At 18.1% G+C, this 17,347-nt stretch overlaps 3 protein-coding genes and 5 pseudogenes across 3 annotated transcripts; 5 read left to right on the forward strand and 3 right to left on the reverse strand.

The window, feature by feature from the left end:
- Positions 1 to 2,041: 2,041 nt before the first annotated feature.
- LOC112589757 (cytochrome c oxidase subunit 1-like) lies at positions 2,042 to 3,464 on the forward strand (annotated as a pseudogene).
- Positions 3,465 to 3,579: 115 nt separating this feature from the next.
- Positions 3,580 to 4,293, forward strand: LOC109504538 (cytochrome c oxidase subunit 2-like; annotated as a pseudogene).
- A 158-nt stretch (positions 4,294 to 4,451) lies between these two features.
- Positions 4,452 to 5,268, forward strand: LOC112589759 (ATP synthase subunit a-like). Its single transcript, XM_025304204.1, is given in 1 exon segment — positions 4,452 to 5,268. A coding segment is annotated over 1 exon segment (666 nt). The 5' UTR covers positions 4,452 to 4,598; the 3' UTR covers positions 5,265 to 5,268.
- Positions 5,269 to 5,448: 180 nt separating this feature from the next.
- LOC112589760 (cytochrome c oxidase subunit 3-like) lies at positions 5,449 to 6,030 on the forward strand (annotated as a pseudogene).
- A 1,386-nt stretch (positions 6,031 to 7,416) lies between these two features.
- Positions 7,417 to 8,491, reverse strand: LOC109504533 (NADH-ubiquinone oxidoreductase chain 5-like; the record flags this gene model as incomplete). The annotated part of the gene is given in 1 exon segment (XM_025304202.1): positions 7,417 to 8,491. A coding segment is annotated over 1 exon segment (999 nt), but the record flags the coding sequence as incomplete, so codon positions are not given.
- A 192-nt stretch (positions 8,492 to 8,683) lies between these two features.
- LOC112589758 (NADH-ubiquinone oxidoreductase chain 4-like) lies at positions 8,684 to 9,881 on the reverse strand (the record flags this gene model as incomplete). The annotated part of the gene is given in 1 exon segment (XM_025304203.1): positions 8,684 to 9,881. A coding segment is annotated over 1 exon segment (1,161 nt), but the record flags the coding sequence as incomplete, so codon positions are not given.
- A 1,149-nt stretch (positions 9,882 to 11,030) lies between these two features.
- On the forward strand, positions 11,031 to 11,906 carry LOC109504534 (cytochrome b-like; annotated as a pseudogene).
- A 517-nt stretch (positions 11,907 to 12,423) lies between these two features.
- Positions 12,424 to 13,413, reverse strand: LOC109504535 (NADH-ubiquinone oxidoreductase chain 1-like; annotated as a pseudogene).
- Positions 13,414 to 17,347: the final 3,934 nt, after the last annotated feature.

Raw genomic sequence — 17,347 nt, forward strand, 5'->3', positions numbered from 1 at the left:
AATAAATTGAAATAATGATAAATAATAGGTATTTAAATTAATTAAAATATTTAATTAATAAATAATTTAGAATGCCTATAAAAAATAATTATATTATTAATATAAATGTAAAATATTATTAATTAATAATACTTAATGAGCATAGTAAAAAAAGTTTGAAAAATAAGCAATTTTGTTTCATTTTTTAAATAAGTTATTTTAATGACGACATAAATCTATTTAAAATAATAATTTATAAAAAATAATAATTAGTATTAACCTTTTTTAATACTATTTATATTAGTTATATATAATAAAATTAACTTATTTCATATAATTTCAAAAATTATTATGCTTTTTACATTAATATATATGTATATATAAATAAATTTAAATCTTTAAATGTATTTTAAAAATGCTTTATTATTATTACTTTATTTATTATATAAGAACTTATAAATATATAAGTATAATTTAATAATTATTATACCTAATGATTATTCTTTTTTATTTTTATATATAAATATTTTATACTTTTTGATAAATAGGTAATAATAAATTGAAATAATGATAAATAATAGGTATTTAAATTAATTAAAATATTTAATTAATAAATAATTTAGAATGCCTATAAAAAATAATTATATTATTAATATAAATGTAAATATTTATTAATTAATAATACTTAATGAGCATAGTAAAAAAAGTTTGAAAAATAAGCAATTTTGTTTCATTTTTTAAATAAGTTATTTTAATGACGACATAAATCTATTTAAAATAATAATTTATAAATAAATTTAATAATTTTTAATTATTACTATTTATTAAAAAAAATATTTTCTGAATAAATATCTACTTAATTATCTAGCTATCTTTATATTAATTATCCTTAGATTAATTTCTATTTCAATCACTAACCTTTTTTTTATATGATTATCATGGAAATAAATAATTTTATTTTATTTTTTTTAATATTAAATATATCTAATGATAAAAAAATCTTATTTTTTATTATATCATTCAAATTTTATCTTCTTCTATACTCTTAATTTCATTTATTATAATAAACTTTCTTTATCTAATTATTTTTTCTAAAATTTTTTTATTAATAGGATTAATGATTAAACTTACAATTCCCCCATTTCATTTTTGAATAATTATCATTATTACTAATTTTAATTGAAAAACTATTATTATTATATTAACGATTCAAAAAATTATTCCACTATATATCTTATCTTTTAATTTACCTAATAATTCTTTATTAATTTATATTTTAATTTTATTATCAGCAATAATTCCTCCATTTATAGCTTTCAATACTCAAAATTTTAAAAATATTTTTTTGTATTCTTCAATTAATCAAACGAGATGATTAATTCTATTAATTTTTATTAAATCAAATTATGAATTACTTACTTTATAATATATAGATTAATATTATTAATTACAATAATACTTCTTATAATTTTTAAATTATCATTTTCTACCTTTATTATTAGTCACTATAATTTTATATTAAATTAAGATTTTTACTATAATTTATTAATATCTCAGGATTGCCCCCATTCTCTTTTATCCTCTTTAAATGACTAGGGATCTTTTATTCTATAACTATATTAAAATTAAATTTTATATTATTTCTTTTGATAATAAGTTCATACGCAATAATATTTATTTACTTAAATTTATGTAACTTAATTTTATTTGATTGAATTATTACCAAAAAATTTATTATAATATCTTTTACTATACAATTTTCTATATATTTTACTATATTATTTTTTTCATTATCATTATCTATTCTTATATTATTTTATGATTTTAAGTTAAATAAACTATAAGCCTTCAAAGTTTAAAATTATAAATATTTTATAAAATCTTAATTATATATTTAATAATAATAATTTTAAAATTGCATTTTAATATTTTACTTAAATTATAAAATTATTCTTTTTTAATCTAATATTAGAAATTATTAATTTCATTAATAAATTTACAATTTATCACTTTTATCAGTCATAATATTATGAATAAATGATTATATTCAACAAATCATAAGGATATTGGAATTTTATATTTTCTTTAGCTATTTATTCAGGCATAATTGGCTCATCCATAAGTATAATTATTCGATTAGAATTAGGCACCTGTAACTCAATGATTTATAATGATCAAATTTATAACACATTAATCACAAGGCATGCATTTATTATAATTTTTTTTATAGTAATACCATTTATAATTGGTGGATTTGGAAATTATCTTGTCCTTTAATATTAGGCTCTCCTGATATAGCCTATCCTCGAATAAATAATATAAGATTTTGACTTTTACCACCTTCATTAATTTTATTAACAATAAGAAGTCTAGTCTATAGAGGAGTAGGTACAGGATGAACAATTTATCCTCCTCTTTCTTCTAATCTTTATCATAATGGATATTCAGTAGATCTTTCAATTTTTTCTTTACATATTGCAGGTATATCCTCTATTATAGGAGCTATTAATTTTATTTCAACAATTATTATATATATAATAAAAAATTAAGACTAGATAAAATCCCTTTATTAGTTTGATCTATTTTAATTACAGCTATTTTACTTTTACTATCTTTACCTGTATTAGCAGGAGCTATCACTATACTCTTAACTGATCGGAACTTAAATACATCTTTTTTTGATCATCCGGAGGAGGGGATCCTATTTTATATCAACATCTATTTTGATTTTTTGGTCATCCAGAAGTTTATATTCTTATTTTACCAGGATTTGGTTAATTTCTCATATTATTATAAATGAAAGAGGTAAAAAAGAAACATTTGGATCATTAGGTATAATTTATGCTATACTTGCTATTGGATTTTTAGGATATTGTCTGAGCTCATCATATATTTACAGTAGGAATAGATGTAGATACACGAGCTTATTTTACATCAGCTACAATAATTATTGCCATTCCAACAGGAATTAAGGTATTTAGATGAATTTCAACACTTCATGGAATAAAAATTTCATCAAATCCTTCTTTATGATGAGCAATAGGATTTATTTTTTTATTCACAATTGGAGGACTTACTGTATTATATTATCTAATTCCTCTATTGATATTATTCTACATGATACCTACATTGTTGTTGGACACTTTCATTACGTTTTATCTATAGGAGCAGTATTTGCAATTATTGCAAGATTTATTCATTGATTTCCTTTAATTTTTGGTGTATCTCTTAATAATTTTTACTTAAATATTCATTTTATTCTCATATTTATTAGAGTTAACTTAACTTTCTTCCCTCAACATATACTAGGACTCAGAGGTATACCTCGACTTACTCAGATTATCCAGATTATTTTTTATCTTGAAATATTATTTCCTCCATTGGATCTATAATCTCTATTTCAAGATTAATTTTATTCTTTTATATTATTTGAGAAGCTCTATCAGCTAAACGAATTATTATCTTTATCTTTTCATTAAACTCCTCCTTAGAATGAAAAATGACATTCCCTCCATATATCATAGATTTAATGAAATTCCAACAATTTTTTAATATGGCAGATTAAGTGCATTAGATCTAAAATCTAATTTATAAAGAAAATATCTTTTATTAAATATGAATACTTGATTAACATCCTTACAAGATTCTAATTCCCCAGTATTGATATAATAATTTTTTTTCATGATACAACTATAATTGCTATTTTTATAATTACTATTATAATTTCTTATATTATACTTTCCTTATGATTTAACAAAATAATTAATCGTAATTTACTTAGAGGTCATACTATTGAAATTATTTGAACAATTATTCCTATGTTTATTCTAATTTATATTGCAATTCCTTCTATTAATTTACTATATCTCACGGATGAAATTAACTCTACAAATATTTCAGTTAAAGCTATTGGACATCAATGGTACTGATCTTATGAATATACAAATTTTTTTAATGTATTTTTTGATTCATACATAATTCCTTCATCTTCCTTATCTCTTTCTGAATTTCGTCTTCTTGATGTCGATAACCGTTGTGTCCTACCCTATAATTATCCTATTCGTATTATTTCCACTTCTTTTGATGTAATTCATTCCTGAACAGTACCTTCATTAGGAATTAAAATAGACTCTACACCGGGTCGTTTAAACCAATCCTTATTATTTATATATCGACCAGGACTTTACTTTGGTCAATGTTCAGAAATTTGTGGATTAAATCACAGATTCATACCTATCGTTATTGAATCTACAAATATAAAAAATTTTTTTTGCTGAGCTTATAGTAATTCAGAAATCTTTTTTTTAGATAACTCATTAAATGACTGATAAAAAGTATTGATCTTTTAAATCAAACATAATAGAATTATTCATACATCTATTTTTAATGTAAAGAATTAGTTTAAATTTAAACATTAAATTGTCAATTTAAAAAATATTAATTTTAATTTAATATTCTTTTATCCCACAAATAATACCTATAATATGGACCTTTTTATTTTTTTTAATTACTTTTATCATTATTATAATTATAGCTTTAGCTTATTACCTACTTTACCCATTAGCATCTACATCATTAAACAATTTAATAAATGACTCTCTTAAAAATTGAACTTGAAAATGATAACTAATATTTTTAATATTTTTGATCCTTCTACTAATTCATACCTCTCTCTAAATTGAATTAGATTAATAATTATTCTCGCCCTTTTTCCATCTCAAGTCTGGATTATTCCTTCTCGATATGCTTCTATATTAAAATCATTTTTAACATATTTTTTCAAAGAATATAAAATCTTATTAAATTTCTCATATTCCAATTTAATTATTTTTATCACTATTATACTTCTAATTCTATCTAATAACTTTATGGGATTATTTCCATATATCTTTACCGCCTCTAGTCATATAAGATTCTGTATGTCTTTATCTCTTTTATTATGAATAGGAATTATAATTTATTCTTGAGTAAATTTTTTTAATCAAATACTTATCCACTTAACTCCTTCAAATACTCCTTCATTATTAATGCCTTTTATGGTAATTATTGAATTAATTAGATTATTAATTCGTCCAATTACTTTATCTATTCGACTTACAGCCAATATAATTGCAGGTCACTTGCTTTTATCATTATTAGGGTCTACAGGAACCTCTATACTTTCTTTATTTATTCCTTCTCTACTTATAACTCAATTAATTTTATTCATTTTAGAAATTTCAGTAGCATTAATTCAAGCCTATGTATTTTCAATTCTTTCCCTTCTTTATAGAAGAGAAATTTAAAATATGAACAAATCCCACTTTTATCATCCTTTTCACCTAGTTACTATTAGACCATGACCCCTAATTATATCATTATGCTTACTAAATAATTTAATTATAATTATTAGATGATTTAATAAATTTAATTATACTTTCACTAACAATTCCTTGTAGTTTAATTTGTCTTTTTCAATGATGACGAGATATTACACGAGAATCTACATTTCAAGGATTTCACTCTTTTATAGTTTATAAGGGCCTTCGAATTGGTATAATCTTATTTATTATTTCTGAAATTTTTTTTTTCCTATCTTTTTTCTGAGCCTACTTTCATGCATCTTTATCACCCTCTATTGAAATTGGTCAACTTTGACCCCCTTATGGAATTATTCCCTTTAATCCTTATGATATCCCTCTAATAAATACTATTATTTTAGTATCATCAGGACTTACTATTACTTGATCTCATCACTCAATATATAATAAAAATTTTAAAGAAAGTAGAAAAAGATTAATAATTACTATTTTATTAGGTATATATTTTACTTCTCTTCAAACTTTTGAATATCTTGAAGCTCCTTTTACTATTGCCGATTCTATCTATGGTTCTATCTTTTTTATTGCAACAGGTTTTCATGGATTACATGTAATTATTGGTACTATTTTCCTAACTATTTCTCTTTTTCGAATATATAATTTACATTTTTCTTCATCACATCACTTTGGATTTGAAGCTGCAGCTTGATATTGACATTTTGTAGATGTAGTATGATTATTTTTATATATCTCTATTTACTGATGAAGATATTAAAATTTAATAATTAATTTTATTATTAAATCTACATAGTATATATTTACTATTACAATTAACTTCCAATTAATAAAATTAATTTTTTAATGTAGATTATTTTTTTTCTATTTTTTATTGTATTCTTTACACTTTCTATCTTTATAGTATCACTAAATTTAATTTTAGCAAAAAAAATAATTGACAATCGTGAAAAAAATTCTTCCTATGAATGTGGATTTGACTCAATTTCTTCTCTCGATTTCCTTTTAGAATTCAATTTTTCCTAATTAGACTTATATTTTTTAATTTTTGATATTGAAATTTCTCTCTTAATCCCATTAATTATTTCATTAAATACATTTAACTGGTGTATACCTATTTCTATCTTAATTTTTATATTTATCTTAATTTTTAGTATTTATATTGAATACTCAGAAAATATAATTGAATGAAAATTTTAATCTTATTAATTATATTCTTTAAAGGATAATAGTTACTTTTAATAACAATTAAATTGCATTTAAAAAACAAAAATATAATATTTTATATCTTATTTCAAATTCTCTTAATAAAATTTTAATTTCGACTTAAATATCAGATTTGTACCAAATCTAAGAGATTTTATTTTTTAAATGAAACCAAAATAGAGGTAAATTATTGTTAATAATTTTATTGAATTAAATTCCTTTTAAGAAATATTTGCTTGAACTTCTAATTCATAATTTTAGTGGTTATTAACCATTATATTCTTATTAATTTATATAGTTTATTGAAAACATTATATTTTCTCACTATAAAAAAAATATTTTAAATAAATTTATTTATAAATACTTACTTAAAAAATTTAATTAATTTATCTTTATATCTTCAATATAATACTTTTAGTTAAGCTATTTAAATATAATCATCTCCTGATAACTATTCAAGAAACTATAAGACATAATATCAAATATATTTTATATTTATAATTTATAAAATTATTTAAAAATTCTTTAAATAAATTAATAAATAATATTTTTCTAATATACTCTATTCAGCATTTATCATAATAATACATTTTATAAAAATAAATTATTACATACTTATTTATATAAACATATACATAATTCAAAAATCATATTGAACTTAAAAAATATCTCAAGTAATATAATTTTATTATATTAACTAAACTTAACCCTATTACTAAAATTAATCTAAACAATAAAATTACTAAAGTCAATATTTTTTTTCTTATTCTAATAAAAATTCTATTATCTAAAAAAAATAATCAGTTTAACAAAGATCCAATAATTACACTTAAAATTATTAATGATATTATAGATCCATTTATTAAATTTCTTTCACAGACTATAAAATAATTTCTAACAATTTTTATTTTGCCAAAAAAAATATAATAACTTAATCGAATAGAATAAATAACAGTAAAAGATAAAGAAGTTAGTGCTAAAAATATTATTATTCAATTAAAATTCTCAAAATATAAAACTTCTATAATTAAATCTTTAGAATAAAATCCGGATATAAATGGTAATCCACATAAAGAAAATAAAGTTAAATGAAATCTTATTATAGTAAAAGGAATAAATTCATTTAAACCTCCTAATAATCGAATATCTTGATTATTATTTATTAAATGAATAATTACCCCTGCTCTTATAAATAATAAAGACTTAAAAATAGCATGAGTTATTAAATGAAAAAATGACAATAAACTAAATCCTATTCTTAAAATTATTATTATTAATCCTAATTGACTTAAAGTTGATAGGGCAATAATTTTTTTTATATCATATTCAAAACTAGCTATCAATCCTGATATGAACATTGTTAAAATTGAAATCAATATTAATATTCTTATAATTTTTCTTCTTATTATTAAAAATTTTCTAAAACGAATTAATAAATAAATTCCTGCTGTAACTAATGTTGAGGAATGAACTAAAGCGGATACAGGTGTAGGAGCTGCTATTGCTATTGGTAATCAAGTTGAAAATGGAATTTGTGCTCTTTTTGTTAATCCAGCAATAAAAATTATCATAATTAATATTCTATAATTCTCTATTATAACATTATTTCATCTCCCATACAATACTATTAATCCAATCCCTATTAAAATTATAATATCCCCAATTCGATTTATTAAAACTGTTACTATTCCTGAATTAAAAGATCTATAATTCTGATAATAAATTACTAAGCAATAAGAAACTAATCCCAATCCATCCCATCCATATAAAATTCTAATTAAATTAGGACTTATAATTATCAAAATTATTGATATTACAAATAGTAAAACTAAAATAAAATATCGTTCAATATTCTCATCTATTGATATATAAGCTATTCTATAAATTAAGACTATAAAAGAAATAAGTAATACAATAGCAATAAATAATAAACTAATCCAATCAATATAAATTATTAATTCTATATTTATACTATTAATTCTTATTAACCTTCATTCAAAAATTAATCTTTCTTGATAAATAAAAAAGATTATTCTAAAAATAAAAAAAAAAAAAAATATTATTAATATTATATATATAATTATATAAATATAAATAATCTAAAATCAAATAAATTTATAATATCTTTAATCCCACAAATTAAAATTTTTCTTAAACTATTTAGATATTTAAAATATTATTATATTTAATAAAATTATTAATAACGGCCAATAATGATAAATTACTACCATATATTCAATTATTTTTCTATCTTTACACTTACCTATCAATACTATCTCTCCATGCTGAATGTAAGAAAATAAATATAGGGAATAAACTCTCCTAAAAAATCTAATTAATATTAAATAAAATATTAAAAATATTCTTACATGAATTAATACTATAAATATATACACTTCTCCAATAAAAGCTATACATAAAGGAAAAGAAAAATTTGTAGCACATAATAAAAACCATCATAAAGTTAATCCTGGTAAAACATTTATTATTCCTTTATTAAGTAACAATAATCGTCTATTAGTACGTCTATAATATAAATTAACTATATAAAATAACCCAGATGAACAAAGCCCATGTGAAATTATAATAATATAAGCTCTTACAAATCCTAATTTTTTAAATCTTATTAATCTACATAATATTAAATTTATGTGAACAACTGACGAATAAGCGACTAATCTTTTTATATCAATTTGCAAAAAACAAATAAACCTAGTTATCAAACCTCCAATAATTCTAATTCTAATTATAAAATTATTATACATAATTATATATTTTAAAAAAATATTAATAATTCGTACTAATCCATAACTTCCTATCTTTAATAAAATAGCAGCCAAAACTATAGACCCATACACAGGAGCTTCCACGTGAGCTTTAGGTAATCAAATATGAAAATAATAAATAGGTATTTTAATATAAAAAGCACCTATAATAATTCATATTCTCCAAAATCTTAATTTAACTTGATTATATTCTACCAACATATATATATCTCATCTTCCATTAATATTATATATTATAATTAAATAAATTAATAATGGTAATGAAATAATTATAGTATATATTAATAAATAATAAGAAGCTCTTAATCGTTCTGGGTTAGCTCCTCAATAAATTACTATTAAAAAAGTAGGAATTAATCTCAATTCAAAAAAAAAATAAAATAAAATTATATTTTTTACAGAAAAAAAAGTTATAATAATTAATATTATTATAATAAATACAAATATCTTTATCTTTAATTTTATTTTTTCATTTACTAAACTCATAAATATTAAGCCTATAATCCAAACTCTTAAAATAATTAATATAAAAGAATAATAATCTAATCTAAAAAACATACTAGTCCTTACTATAATATCAATTTTGTAAAATTGAAATAATATTATAAAAACAAACAAAAAACATAAATTATAATAAAATATTAATATTCTATTTCATACTAATATAAATAATATAAAAATTATTATAAATATATATTTTATCATAGGTTATATTAAATTTTATATATATTAAAATTTAAATAAATTTAAAGTATAATATAACTCATTTCCATAAAAACGAATTACTAAAACTAAAATTATTAATCCTAACACTCTTTCACAAACTCTAAAAACTAAATAATACATTAAATTAATTTCTAAATTAATAACTCTAAAAATAATATAAATTATTATAGAAATTAATAAAACTATAATCTCAATCACTATTAAAATTACTAATATAAATTTAAATATTAATATAACTAATAAAAAACAATTTAAAATCATTATCAAAATTAACAAAATATCATACTGAATAACTTCAACTTTCAAAAATAAGCTTTATAATTTAAATAAAATAATAATTTTGTAAATTATATTTATAATTATATAATATTATTAAAGCTTAAAATTTACTTATAAAATTCAAAAAAAAAAATAATATCCTACCTTTAATCTCCAAAATTAATATTCTTTATTAAACTATTTTTTGAAAAAATATGAATAAATTTCTTCAAGTATTATTTATAATTCTTTTTTTTTTTATAATTTCTACTATTATTATTATATATACTAAAATTCTTCATCCCGTTATTATTATTATTCTCGTACTATTTACAGTTATCATTACCTGTGTTTATTTTTCTTCATGAAAATATTCTTACCTCTTCGCTACCTTAATCTTTTTAATTATAGTTAGAGGATTAATAGTTATTTACGGTTATTTTACTAGCCTTATTTCTAATGAGCCAAAGCCTCAAGAAAAAGATTCTTCATGCAAAACATTCTTTATGCTAAGAGCATACGGTTTTGCAATAATTATTTATATTGAAGTTGGAAATTATCAAGTATTCTCTCAATTTAGATATCCTGTACTAGACATAAAATCATTAAATGATATTTTTTCTTCAAGATTTGATAATATTATAGCTATATATATATATCCTATGAATAATCTTACTTTAATAAGAATATTATTTATATTATTAGCTTTTATTCTTATTATCAAAATGAATAATTCTTCAATAAGAATAACATTACGAAAAATTAATTAACAAATATGAATAAAATTATTAAAACCTCTGCTAATTTACCCACTCCTATTAATATCTCATATCTTTGAAACTTTGGTTCCCTTTTAGGTTTATTCTTACTTATTCAAATTGTTAGAGGATTTTTTCTTTCTATTCATTATTGTCCTAACTTAAATTTAGCTTTTCTTAGAATTATTCACATTATTCAAAATGTAAATTATGGATGAATTTTTCATAATATTCATATAAATGGAGCATCTTTTTTTTTTATTTTAATCTATATACATATTAGGCGAGGTCTTTACTTTCATTCATTTAAATTAAAATATACCTGAATATCAGGAACCTCAATCTTTTTAATAGCCATAGCAACTGCCTTTTTAGGATATGTACTTCCATGAGGACAAATATCATTTTGAGGAGCTACTGTTATTACTAATTTAATTTCTACTATTCCATGAATTGGTCCTAATATTGTCCAATGAATCTGAGGTGGATTTTCTATCAATAATGCTACATTAAATCGATTTTTTTCATTCCACTTTATTTTACCATTTTTAATCTTATTCCTAGTAATTATTCATTTATTCTTTCTTCATTCTTCAGGTTCATCAAATCCTTTAGGAATAAATAGAGACCTAAATAAAATTCCATTTAATTTTTATTTTTTAATTAAAGATTTAATAGGATTTAATATCATTATTATAATTTTTATTATTTTTATTTTTCAATATCCTTATAATCTAGGTGACCCTGATAATTTCATTCCCGCAAATCCTATAGTAACCCCTATTCATATTAAACCAGAATGATATTTCCTTTTTGCTTACGCTATTCTTCGATCAATTCCTAATAAATTAGGAGGAGTGATTTCTCTTCTTTTATCAGTCCTAATTCTTTATTTTCTTCCTTTTATAAATAAATCTAATATAAATACAACTCAATTTTATACTCCTAATCAAATTCTATTTTGATTATTTATCAATACCTTTATTATTCTTACCTGATTAGGAGCTCAATTAATTGAATCTCCTTATATACTTTTAAGTCAATTTTTTTCTATTACCTATTTTAGCTTCCTAATTATATTTATATGAATTACTAATTTTTGAGATTTTTTAATTTACTCTTAATATTTAAATTAATTTAATAATTTAGATTAAATTAACCTATTTTTAATTTATAACTAATTAAAACTTTTTTAATTAAATTAACTCTAATTAAATTATTTTTTTATAATTACTCTAAAATTAATTAAAATTTTATTAATATAATTTTAAAATTTTTAGAGAATTTTGCAATGAAAATTAATTTAATCCTAAAAATCATTTTACTTTCTTTAAAAATCATATTTATATAATTCTAAATATTTTTTTTTTAATTTTAAATTAAGTTTATGATCTTGAAATAAGTTTATGTCTTGAAAACATAATAAAGAAATAATAAATCTTCTATAAACTTATAATTTATTAATGAAAATATTACTTTAAATATTAAAAAAAAAAATAAATAATTTAAAGTCATTGGTAAAACAATCTTTCAACATATATACATTATCTCATCATATCGAATACGAGGTAAAATTCCTCGTATATAAATAATTACTAAAACTAAAATACTTAATATAAATATTATTATATAAAAATTCCTTCTTAAATACAAAATTACTATTAAATATGATATAAAAATAATTATACCATACTCAGCTAAAAAAATTAATGCAAATGGACCTCTAAAATATTCTACATTAAACCCAGAAACTAACTCTGATTCTCCTTCTACTAAATCTATTGGTCTTCGATTTAACTCAGCTAAAATTCTGATAAAAAAAATAATTATTAAAGGAGATAATATTCAAAAATAAGAAAGCTTAACCTGTCATTTAATAAAATCAATTAACCTATAACTTTCACTCAAAATTATTTGAATTAAAACAATTATAATAAATCTAACTTCATAAGATAAAACTTGAGCTAAAGATCGAATAGATCCAATTATTGAATATATTGAATTTGATGATCAACCTATTAATATAATGGTATAACTATTTAAACTTAAAATAATAATAATTATTAATATTGAATAACTTATGAAATAAACATTAGTAACAAAAAAATAATTTATTCAGATTATTAATAACATAATAAATCTTATAATAGGTATAAATAAATAAATTATCTTATTTATTTTATAAATATTAATAAACTCTTTTCTAAATAATTTAATAGCCTCAGCAAAAGGTTGTAAAATTCCTTTAAATCCTACCTTATTTGGACCTTTACGATTTTGAATATATCCTAATGCCTTACGTTCCAATAAAGTTAAAAAAGCAACCCCTACTATGACTATTAATAATAAGTGCAATAATCTATATAAATTTATTAACAAATAATCAATATAATTACAAATAATAATTACTTATATTTAAATAATTAAACACCTCTTTAAATTCTAAATTTAATGCACTCTATCTGCCAAAGTAATATTATAGATATTAATTTTATTCTTAAAATAAAAAATATTTTTCATAAACAATCCTTTCGTACAAATTTATAAAATTTTTTTATAGATAGAAACCGATCTGGCTCACACCGATCTAAACTCAAATCATGTAAGATTTTAATAATCGAACAGATTAAATATTTAAAATTCTTATTTCAAAATTTATCTTAATTCAACATCGAGGTCATAATCCCAATTATATATATACTACAAAATTAAATTATGCTGTTATCCCTAAGGTAATTAATTTTAATTTAATTAATATTATTATTTTCTAAAAATATAATAATCATTCATCTATGGAAAAAATATTTATTAAAGTTTCTTTTCTTTTAACTATCCTCCCAATAAAATTTTTAATTCATTAATTTTTTTATATAATAAATTAAAAATAAAATTCTATAGGGTCTTTTCGTCCCATAAATTTATTTAAGTTTTCTTACTTAAAAAATAAATTTAACTTATAAAATTTATAAAGTTAAAATCTCATTAGCTCCTTCATTCTAGACTTCATTTAAAAGACTATTGATTATGCTACCTTTGTACAGTCAATTTACTGCAGCTATTTAAATTATATTCATTGAGCAGAACTAATTTTAAATTATACTCTAAAAACAATGTTTTTATTAAACAGTTGAACTTTAATTTTTGCCTAATTCATTAATTTTATATTTAAATAATTTTATATTAAATAATTAATTAATAATTTACTAATTTTATCATTATTACTTACTTACTCTAATTACAATTAATATTTTTATACTTATTAAAACACACTTTCATAAATCTTAACAACTAAATTATAAATATAAATTATTAAATTTTTGTAATGAAAATATAATATTAATACTATCACTATTTAATTAAAGTCAAAAAATTATTATTAATTAAATTATAGTTTATCCCATAATTTTTTTTTATTTAATAATAAATTAATCTTTTATTTATTAATTTAATATAATTAAATAATTAAATTAAATTTAATTTTAAAAAAACTAGATATTTAAAATTGACTAGAATATATCCTCTAATAAACTATTTATAATAATTATTTTACATTAACTATTATAGCCTATTAACTCTTTTAATTTCGAGATTTTAAATCTTATTTAAATATTATTTAATAAACCCTGATACAAAAGGTACTATAGCTAAAATATTCTTTTAAATTTTTAAAATAATCATTCACATTACTAATCCCTATCTAAATCTTAATTTAATCAATTTAATTTATTAACTTTTCTTTTTATTATAATATTATTTAATTTATAAAAATTACTACTTAATTTTATTTATTATTATAAATTATTAAATTAAAATTTTATATATAATTATAATTTTTTTAATGTAAATAAAATGTTTTTCTTAAACTAAAATTTATCTAAATAAAATCTAAATACACTTTCCAGTACATTTACTTTGTTACGACTTTTCTCAAATTTATTGAAAATGACGGGCAATTTGTAGTAATTAAAACTTAAATTCAATTTAAATAATTTTTCAAATTTACTTTTAAATCCATTTTTTCAAAAACTATTTAAAATTTAATAAATAACTTATTTGATAAATTGTAACTCATTTTAAACCTTAAATACTCTACATTTTGATTTGATTTCTTATATTTAATCTTATATCTTAATAATTTTTTCTTTTAAAATTATTTAAACAACAATACATAAAAATTAACTTTAAGTTTTTCCGATCGTGGATTATCAATTACTTAACAAGTTCCTCTAAAGATTTTTAATTCCCCCAAATTTTTTACATTTAATGATTATCACATTTACTACTTTATCTTATTTAAATTTATTTTAATAATAGAGTATCTAATTCTAGTTTATACACAAAATTTATTTTTTTTATTCTTTATTATTTCTTTATTTTTAATTAAATATTTCACCATATAATTTTTTCTTAAGTATTTCCTCATTAAAATTCAAAACTAATAATTATAAATTATTTTCATTATTAGTCTAACCGCAATTGCTGGCACTAAAATTTATTAATGTTTTTATAAATTTCTAAATATTAAATTATTAATATTTATCAAATAAAATAATATATCTTATTTTAATTTTTTAATATTTTTTATTTTTATTATTAATTTATACAATAATTTTATAAACAAAAATTTAATTTTTATTAATCTTTATTATTTATTTATACCTAAATTATTCTAATTCTAAATTAAGTAAGCTATAATAATAAGCTTTTAGGTTCATACCCTAAATAAAGATTTAAAATCTCTTAATTATTAATTTCTAATGATATGCCTGAAAAAGGATTATTTTGATAGAATAAAACATATATAAATTAATTATATTTTCATTAATTATTATAATTATTAAATAATTACATAAATAAATCTATTTAAAATAATAATTTATAAAAAATAATAATTAGTATTAACCTTCTTTTAATACTATTTATATTAGTTATATATAATAAAATTAACTTATTTCATATAATTTCAAAAATTATTATGCTTTTTACATTAATATATATGTATTATATAAATAAATTTAAATCTTTAAATGTATTTTAAAAATGCTTTATTATTATTACTTTATTTATTATATAAGAACTTATAAATATATAAGTATAATTTAATAATTATTATACCTAATGATTATTCTTTTTTATTTTTATATATAAATATTTTATACTTTTTGATAAATAGGTAATAATAAATTGAAATAATGATAAATAATAGGTATTTAAATTAATTAAAATATTTAATTAATAAATAATTTAGAATGCCTATAAAAAATAATTATATTATTAATATAAATGTAAATATTTATTAATTAATAATACTTAATGAGCATAGTAAAAAAAGTTTGAAAAATAAGCAATTTTGTTTCATTTTTTAAATAAGTTATTTTAATGACGACATAAATCTATTTAAAATAATAATTTATAAAAAATAATAATTAGTATTAACCTTCTTTTAATACTATTTATATTAGTTATATATAATAAAATTAACTTATTTCATATAATTTCAAAAATTATTATGCTTTTTACATTAATATATATGTATTATATAAATAAATTTAAATCTTTAAATGTATTTTAAAAATGCTTTATTATTATTACTTTATTTATTATATAAGAACTTATAAATATATAAGTATAATTTAATAATTATTATACCTAATGATTATTCTTTTTTATTTTTATATATAAATATTTTATACTTTTTGATAAATAGGTAATAATAAATTGAAATAATGATAAATAATAGGTATTTAAATTAATTAAAATATTTAATTAATAAATAATTTAGAATGCCTATAAAAAATAATTATATTATTAATATAAATGTAAATATTTATTAATTAATAATACTTAATGAGCATAGTAAAAAAAGTTTGAAAAATAAGCAATTTTGTTTCATTTTTTAAATAAGTTATTTTAATGACGACATAAATCTATTTAAAATAATAATTTATAAAAAATAATAATTAGTATTAACCTTCTTTTAATACTATTTATATTAGTTATATATAATAAAATTAACTTATTTCATATAATTTCAAAAATTATTATGCTTTTTACATTAATATATATGTATTATATAAATAAATTTAAATCTTTAAATGTATTTTAAAAATGCTTTATTATTATTACTTTATTTATTATATAAGAACTTATAAATATATAAGTATAATTTAATAATTATTATACCTAATGATTATTCTTTTTTATTTTTATATATAAATATTTTATACTTTTTGATAAATAGGTAATAATAAATTGAAATAATGATAAATAATAGGTATTTAAATTAATTAAAATATTTAATTAATAAATAATTTAGAAT

This window comes from Harpegnathos saltator, unplaced genomic scaffold, assembly GCF_003227715.2.
Source record: "Harpegnathos saltator strain DR-91 unplaced genomic scaffold, Hsal_v8.6 scaffold598, whole genome shotgun sequence".
Taxonomy (NCBI): Eukaryota; Metazoa; Arthropoda; class Insecta; order Hymenoptera; family Formicidae; genus Harpegnathos; species Harpegnathos saltator.